The sequence below is a fragment of the Gracilinanus agilis genome, chromosome 2 (genome assembly GCF_016433145.1).
Source record: "Gracilinanus agilis isolate LMUSP501 chromosome 2, AgileGrace, whole genome shotgun sequence".
Classification (NCBI taxonomy): Eukaryota; Metazoa; Chordata; class Mammalia; order Didelphimorphia; family Didelphidae; genus Gracilinanus; species Gracilinanus agilis.
Genome location: NC_058131.1, coordinates 441,935,070 through 441,944,105, shown reverse-complemented (window position 1 = coordinate 441,944,105; position 9,036 = coordinate 441,935,070). Strand labels below are relative to the sequence as shown.

Sequence of the window (9,036 nt, the reverse complement as noted above, 5' to 3'; positions counted from 1 at the left end):
ATTTCTCGTAACACAAGAGTTATCACAATCATATATGACAACTTGTTCAGCTATTCCTCAATTGATGTGCATCTCCTCAAGTTCCAATTTTTTGCCACCACAAAAAACTATTATAAATATTTTTGTACATATAGGCTTCCTTTTAGTTTTTTTTATCTCTTTGGGATAAATACCTAGTAGTAATTTTGCTGTGTGAAAAGGTATGTACAGTTTTATAGCTCTCTGGGCATAGTTCCAAATTGTTCTACAGATTGATAAACTCACAATCCCAACATAAAGTGAATTGTTTTTGTTCAGTCATTTCAGTTGTGTCCAACTCTTTGTGACCCCCATTTGAGGATTTCTTGGCAAAGATTCTAGAGGGATTTTCTATTTCCTTATCCAACTTATTTTTAGATGAGGAAACTGAGCAAAGAGGACTTGTCCAAGGTCATGAAGTTAATGTGTGAGGCTAGATTTGAATTTAGGACTTCCTGACTCTAGACATGAAGCTTTACCACCTTCCTTTCCATCAAGTGAATTAGAATTCAAGCCTTTTAACTCTTCTGGTAGTTATAATTTTCCTTTTCTGTCATGTTAGCAAACCTGATAGGTGTGAAATAGTGCCTCAGAATTATTTTAATTTGCATTTCTCTAATAAATATCAATTTAGAGTAAATTAGAATAATTTTGACTAGATAATTTTGAATTCCTTTTGAAGACTATGTATCTGAAGACTACTATGCTTTCATCATTTATACTCTTTGATCTATTGGGGAATTTTACAAATTTATCTCAGTTTCCTCCAAATTTTAAAAATGGGACCTTTATCAGAAAAACAAAATTTATTTCCTATTTTCCTTTGAATATTGGCTAAAATAATTTTTCATGATTTTCCCTGTCTCTTCTTTAATCATAAATGCTTCCTTTATCCAAAAATTTAACAGGTTAAACTTTCCATGCTCTTCTAAATGACCAATGAGATAATTTTTTATATCTAAATCATGTATACATTTTGATCTTTTTTTATACAATGTTCTTATGCCTAGCTTCTGCAAAATTGCTTTCCTGTTTTGTCAAATGGTGAATTCTTATCTCAAAAGACTAAATCTTTGGGTTTATCAAACACTAGATCATTTAGGCTTTGGCTAGCTAGTTTTTTTCCCCTAGGAAATGGAAAATACACTGAAATGTTATTATATTTTATAATTCCAGAGTGACAATTGCAGTTAATACATTCCAGCAAACCTGAGAATGTGTCACGATTTTGTTATGGAAGATATGGTTTAAGAACTTAATTTAAAAATAATTTTTAAAAGTATTTTAATTACATAATTGGCTAAATGATAAACTTCATGTTGCCAGAGATTTTAAATTGTCACAGGCTGGATTCAGAATCTCTTTTGCAAGAATTATAGTTGCACCAATTTCTATTAATAAGAAGTCTTCTAAAAAAATTGCGGACAAAGAGACGAAATACTGATGTCCTGCAAATGATGAAAATCCAAGGATCCACAATTGAATTTACAGATAGAAACCTCAAGGCTCTGAGGTCTTCTCTTTCTTCCAATGTTGTATTTTTATTTTTGCCAATTATAAATGCTCCAAAATAAGCACGAATCTGTTTTGAGAAGAAAAAAAAAGATTCGATTATGACATATGAAACTGGAATTATTGTTTAAAGAAAGTAATTTATGTAAATGATTTACATGCATTTGGGGTGAAATCTCTCTGTAACATACACATATATACACATGTACAGAGAGATTTCCTGGAGTATCTCTTTTAAGGAGGTATCTAGGACAAATTAGACCCATTGCAGAAAGCAGCCATAAAAGTCATGCTTACATGCTTGTAAGTTTGCCTGAGATTTCTGGCAAGGTCTAAGTCTCACACAAAGGCACTGCTTCTCACAGGCTAAGGTCTTGTACAAAGTCAAATTGTCATGGCAAGATGCAAGTGTCTTTTATCTGGGGAAATGTTCAAGGCTCATTGTGAAGTGTTTTCATAAGCCTATAAGAAATGTTTATGTTCTGTTCCTGGTAAAGCTTTAGACCTCTTACATCAACCCTCTATAAACAAAAAATCTTTGTATCATATCTTAGTCTATAATATTTTAAAAGGTGAAAAATATAGACTTAAAACCACCCTGAAAACTGAGTATAATCCTGTAGGGGGAAATGAAATAGAGAATGTTTAAGAATTTCTGAAAAAAAAAAAAAAAAAAAAGACCACAGCTTAGCAAACTTTGAAACACAGATATTAGTCAAGAGAAAGATAGAAAACCAGAAAGATGTGAGTAATTAAAATGGAGTATATTATAATGAATTGCTAATAGTCTAATGGGTAGAAAAACATATTTCTTAAGAATATAGGTATAACCCAGTGGAAATCTTTGTCAGTTCCAGGAGGGGGAAGGAGAGGGAAAGAATATGAATCATGTAACCATGAGAAAAAAAAAACCTCTAAATTAATTAATTAATATTAAAAAAGAACATTATTGTCATAAAAGTATAATGAGAATGTTAAATATAAAGGACTTGGGGGTGTATTGGTGTATTGGTTCTGTTCTGAAGGTTTTAAGAGGGAAAAAGAGGACAACAGGAATACAGTAGTCTAAAGTTGTATAGGAAGGAGGAAAGCAGATAGTAGGCATCCATGATCATTACTCTTAACTGAAATAGACAAAGGAAAGTTTAACATACATACACATGCACACTGAGTTTAGTATAGAAACATATCAAATTCAACAGAGAAACAAGTGGAGATATGGAGAGAGGACTTCTGTAAGATAGCACCAGGAAGGGAATTGTAGCAAGCAAAATCAACTTGCTAATCCTAGAGATATCATTGAAGGTGGGGGGGAGAAGAGTCCCCTAGAGTGATAGAGGGACTAAGAGAAGGAAGGGCTGATTAAAAGAAAGCACAAGAGTATAAAAAAAAGAGGATAGGAAAAGAAAAAAATACATTCTTTTCAGATCACAATGCAATAAAAATTGTTTCTACGTGACCATGGAATCAAAAAGTAAAAAATAGAGACAACTTACTCTTAAAGAATGAGTGGGTTAAAAAAACAAATAAATAAATTTCAATAAAGAGAATTATAATAATGATACAACATACCAAAATTTATGTGGGAAACAGCAAAAGCAGTAAAGAAATTTTTTTATCTCTAAATGCTTATATTAATATAGTAGAGAAAAAAGATCAGTTAAAAAACTAGAAAAAGAATAAATTAAAAATCTCTAACAACATCAAATTAGAAATCCTAAAAAATTAAAGATGAGATCAATAAAACTGAATGTAAAAAACTATTGAATTAACAAATAAGTCTGAGTTGGTTTTATGAAAAGAATTGACCAAAAAAATCAACCTTTGATTAATACCCTAAAAGAAAAGAAAAAAAATAAAACCAAATTACTAGCATTAAAGATGAAAAGGGTAAATACACGCACAATGAAGATAAAATTAAAGCGATTATAAGGAGTTATTTTGCTCAATTACATGAAAACAAATGGAAGAACAATTACAAAATATATATTTCCTAGACTATCAGAGCAAGAAATAAAATATCTAAATAATCCTATTTTAGAAAAAAGAAATTGAACAAGCCATATATGAGCTCCCTAAGAAAAAAGCAACAGGAATAAATGAATTTACAAGTGAATTCTACCAAACATTTATGTATCAACTAATTCCAATCATAAACAAATTATTTGAAATAGCAGGTAAATGAGTTTAACCAAATTCATTTTACAGAACAAATATGGTGCTGATATCGACATCAAAAACGACCAAACATAGAGAAAGAAAATTATAGACCAATCTCATTAATGAATATGGATGCAAAAACTCTAAACAAAATACTTGCTAAGAGACTCCAACAATCACAAAGATTTGTGACTAAACAAAATTTATACTTGGAATGAAGGGATGATTTAATATAAAGAAAACTATTGCTAAATAAAATTACAAAAGTAATAAAAAACATATGATTATATCAACAGATGCAAAAAAAGTCTTTGACAAAATACTATATCCATTCCTATTAAAAATATTGAAAAGCATAGGTATTAATGGATTTTTTTTCTTAAAATGATACAAAGCATCTACCTAAAACCATCAGTATCATTTATTTGTAATGGGGAGAAGTTAGAAACTCTAGATCAGTAGTGTATCAAGGATGTCCACTATAACCAATATTGTTTAACATAGTATTAGCAATACTAACAATAGAAATAAAAGAGAAAAAAGAAATTGAAGGAATCCGAATGGATGAAAAGGTAATAAAATGATCTCTTTTTGTAGATGGCAGGATGATATATGTGGGAAATTCTAGAGATTCCACTAAAAAGTTTGTTGAAACTGCCAGTAAATTTAGGAAAATAGCAGGATATAAAATAACCCCATCAGCATTTTTATACATTACTTACAACATCTTTCAAGAAGAGATAAAAAGAGATACTCCATTTAAAATACTTTGGAGTAAATATGCCAAAACAAATCTAGGAACTACATGAATATATTTATGAAACAGTTTTTACAAAAATAAAGTCAGATGTAAATAATTAGAGAAATACTAATTGTTCATGTATGAGCAGAGCCAATAAAATTAAAATTATAATCCTACCTAAACTAATCTACTTATTCAATGCCACTCTAATTAATTTACCTAAAAATATTTGATTGAGTCATAAAAATAATAAAATTCATTTAGAATTTGAAAAGGTAATGAATATCAAAAGAATTAATGGAAAAAATGTAAAGGAAGGAAGATTATCAGTACCAGATTTTAAATTTTATTATAAAGCAGTAATTAATGAATCTATCTGGTACTGGCTAAGAAATAGAAAGTATGTCAGTGGAACAGATCTAACATACAATAAAAAGCAGTAAAATATTATATTAACCTTGTATTTGATGAAAACACAAATCCAGGTTTTTTGGATCAGAAATTACCATAGGAAAAAACTTCTGGGTACCTGGAAAGTTTGGGAGAATCTAGTTATAGACTAGACCTTACACCATTCACTAAGATAAGATGAATATAGTGGAAAGATCATTGTCCTTGGATTCAAAAGAGCTGGGTTCAAATCTTTCCTAAAATTTACACTACATTTATTACACTGGAAAATGTAGTTGGTAATAGGGCCTTGGTTTCTTCTGTTAAATGATTAGATGACCTATTGAGTCTTTCCAACTCTACATCTATGATTCTTTCTGAAATCTCTCTATAACTCGCTTAGAAAAATCTTAGGACTTCCTCCTCTTTCTTCTCTATCACCACACTTAAGGAAGAACAAAGAGTTAAAAAGATGACATTTCCTGATTTTTTTTTTTTGCAACTTGCATAATGGGAAAGCAAAAGTCTGATGCTTGAAAGAATATTGCAGGGCAGGGTGGAATGTCCTGGTCTATCGAAAAGGAATGAAATTTCTTCTCAGGTGCATCCCAAAGACGGATTTAGTTGTTAGGGAAAGAGACTTTTTTTTTTTTAAAGGGAAAAGAAGTTCTTTAGTTTTTCATTTCCTTCCTGCCCCTCTCCTTCCTCCAATACTTCAAGTTTCTAGTTTTTCTGGAGAGTATCAAAGAAAAGATATGTGACTGCTTTGGGAAATGCTATTTTCACCTACTGCCTCTCCCTTTCAGGATAGATGATTCTAAACCTCCATCTTCTGTGCTGTAAAGCATGCCTATTCTGCCCGTCTTCCGCTTAATTCCCTTCTGAGGACAGAGATAATGGCGGGATCTTATTCCAGTTTATCATTCTTGCCTAAAAGCTACTTACAATGAACGGCAAAGAACAGGTGGTAAAGAGAACTGTCATGACTGCCAGTAGCAAAAGGTGGTCCAATGCCTCCAGAGGCTGGAGGGTGAGTGTTGTCTCCTTTTGTCCCTCTCTGAATCCAGATAAATCCTTAGTCACGGAGCGAGGAAGCTGGGAGAGCCGCTCGTGCATTCCGTAGAGATTTCTCATAGTATTTAGGTTGCAGAACACCGTGGCCAAGACTAGCATTGCCATTAATGTAGCATACATCATTGAGTAACCGAGTACTGATGTGGAACGCTGCTCACTTGCCATCTGTATGAAACACCAAGTTCCAGGGCAGTATTGTACGTACTTTCCAAAGCCCATCAATGGCAGGGCGCAGAAGATGAGGCAGAACACTCCAACAGCAGGAGCCACGAGAGCCCCTCTGGACCGAGTGATATGCCTCTGGTGGAAGAATGGATATCCTAGTGACAGCCAGCATTCCAAAGCCATCACCAACAGTTGGAGCATGGACGCGAGCCCGAAAAATGCCATGAAGAAGGCAAAGACATAGCATAGCAAATTTCCGGACCCAGGAACCAACTCTCTCAGGGTCCGGTTCTGCATATAGGTGGCCAACACCATGGGACTTAAGAGGCATTTGCCCAGCAGATCTATGACAGCCAGACCGCACACAAGTACGTAAAAGACTGAAGGTGGAGATCCTGGAGGCGAGGACCGCAACCGAGGCATAGCCAACAATATCAGGGCTAGTATATTGCCCAGCAACCCCGCACCAAAAAGAGACCCTCCGATCGCAGCGGAGTTCCCTGTCTCTATCCAGGTAAAATTGTCGCAGCGGTAGAGTTGTGAATCCATAGAGGAACTTGCCGATAAAGTCAAGAATGGAAGAAGGATTAAACGAGAATCCAGAGAATAGGGACTGCTTAGATTTTGGAATACCAGGGAGTTCGGGAAGCGCAGAAGCAACCGCAGAAAGCTTCAGGTTCCTCCGGAGAATCAGAAAGTAAAAGCTCCTCTCCTTTAGCCTTAAGGGAATGGGCCTAACTATGGATGTAAATTATTTGGGGCGGGTCAGGGAGTTTCCCTGACGCCAGCGTTTGCTCTTTGGATTCACTGATCATCCTACTCAACGATCCGGGAACCTGGAAATCCAGTATTTTGAGGAAAAGGGAGAAAACGTGGAAATTGAAGCGTGAGGGGCAATATTCTGAGGCCTCGATTCTCTTTATGCTGTTTAAGACTATTTGGAGCTCACACACTACCAGAAACTAGTAAATGAAAAGCCCAGTGCGGGAAAAGCAATACCCAAATGCTCAAGGATGAAGGAACACAGCTTTTGAACATATCCGTGACTTTTTTTTTTTTCATAACTAGATGAGATGAGAAAAAGGAGAAGGACACTAGATGTCAGGGAAGAAGTTAAGAAAGGGAAATGACAAAACAGTTTTATAGAGCTAGAATTCCAGTAGGGATGGGGATGAGAATGATACTTCACTGATGGGAATAAAGCAAGTACTACAAAAAGCAGGCAAGAGGGGTCCTTGGGCCTAACAAATATTTGTTGAATTCATATAATGCTGGAATAATTTTTTTTTGGCTAAGCATTTATTAAGGTACCTGAAAACAACACTAATTTCTTGTGTAAATTCTTCAATACCTATGCTTTCTAACTTTAGACAACAGGTTTTTTTTCTGCTTTCCTCTCCGTTGTATGCTGGAGCAATATAAGGAAGCTTAACTATTTTTGTCTGTGTAGTTTTGTCATTGAGTTAAGAAAGGAATGTGGAATAAATTCTACCACATTTCACAAGGGAAGATAAACCTTTGCTAATTCACAGGTCCAATCCCTTCTCTGGATAAAATATTCAGAGAAAAATCAGGTTCCTGTGCTTAGAATATAAAATGTTAAGATTTCCCTGGTGTAATAAGGGAATTTAGGCAGATGTAATAAGGGACTGATAACTGTTCCTGTTTCTGAGGTCTGACAGAGTATGTATCTGCTTTTAGCAACAATATTCTTTTAATCTTTTGTTATAAGTAAAATCTTGTGTAAAAACCTGAATAATTGGACTGACTTGAGTTAGGCACTGAACATAATACCATCCCTTAACAAAATTATGCTAATAACATGATAGCTGCATTGTCAAGCCACAAGAAAGGAAAATATATAAGGTAAGTCCAAATTCATAGGAACACAGATTTAGACCTTTGAGGCTTTGCCTCATCTAATTTGTTCATTTTCTAGATTAAAAAAAAAAGAGAGAGGTTAGTGACTTTTGCAGCTGGGTAGTTCAGTGGATTGAGAGCCAGGCCTAGAGACTGGAGGTCCTAGGTTCAAAACTGACCTCAGATACTTCCCAGCTGTGTGACCCTGGGCAAGTCACTTGACCCACATTGCCTACCCTTACCACTCTTCTGCCTTGGAGCCACTATACAATATTGACTCCAAGACGGATGGTAAGGGTTTAAAAAAAAAAAACTACACAGGTAGCCTTTTAAATATAAAATGAGATTTGATCCCAGGTCTTTTGACAAGAAATCCACAAGGGACAAAAACAGAGACTGAAATGTTTGGAGGAAAGAGAAAATTCTTTCAGATTCAAAAGAAGTAGCTCCCATTTTAGAAAAAACCTGAGTCTTTTTGAATAACTAATTTAACTACTTATGAAAAACCAAGTAAGACTATGAACTTCCCCAGAAAAGCAGAATGATTCAATGAAACTGTCTACAGCAGGGGTCGTTTTTTTTTCAGGTGTTACAGGAGCGCGCACTGTTACAGGAGTGCGCACTGTGAGCACTGTACAGCTCTCACAAAATTACATTTTAAAAAATGTGGCATTTATGGCTGTCATGGCCAAAAAGATTGCTGATCCCTGGTCTACAGCATCTTTGGGGTGAAGATGTTCAAGTCAAATCCATGCTTTTTTTCCTGCTCATAGTCTTTCAGGTAGTTATCCTCCTTGCTCTCTTTTCCTGATCAATTGCTTTTGATATGTGAAACATACATTTTCTTCTATAATTTTAATGTTTTGCATTTGTTTTAGTATTTCCATCACTTAAGTTTTTCCATTTTTATGAAGTTTCTCCATAAAATTATTAAGTTTATTAAGTTTCTCCATTTTCCTCTTAGAAAGCCATCTCAAAAAACAAATCCTATATTTTAAAGAGAAAGAAGAGGGAAAAATTTGTTAAACAGATAATTCATTAAAGAAGTTTCAAAATATATGGAATATTCTGTGCCTTTGGGCCTGCCAGCTCTGCAAAAAGAGTGGAGTGGACAC

The 9,036-nt window shown here is 34.4% G+C and overlaps 1 protein-coding gene across 1 annotated transcript; it reads right to left on the bottom strand.

The window, feature by feature from the left end:
- Positions 1-1,357: 1,357 nt before the first annotated feature.
- Positions 1,358-6,610, bottom strand: PTGDR (prostaglandin D2 receptor). Its single transcript, XM_044661953.1, has 2 exons — positions 5,768-6,610; positions 1,358-1,600 (listed from the first exon to the last, which is right to left on the bottom strand). The coding sequence occupies exons 1-2, from the start codon at positions 6,608-6,610 to the stop codon at positions 1,358-1,360; spliced, it is 1,086 nt and encodes a 361-aa protein (XP_044517888.1).
- Positions 6,611-9,036: the final 2,426 nt, after the last annotated feature.

Excerpts from the sequence above, each read along its gene's own strand:
- PTGDR (XM_044661953.1), bottom strand. The coding sequence starts at position 6,610 with ATGGATTCACAACTCTACCGCTGCGACAATTTTACCTGGATAGAGACA. Across the intron at positions 1,601-5,767 it reads CCTGTTCTTTGCCGTTCATT|ATTCGTGCTTATTTTGGAGC; the intron begins GTAAGTAGCTTT and ends TTCTCAAAACAG.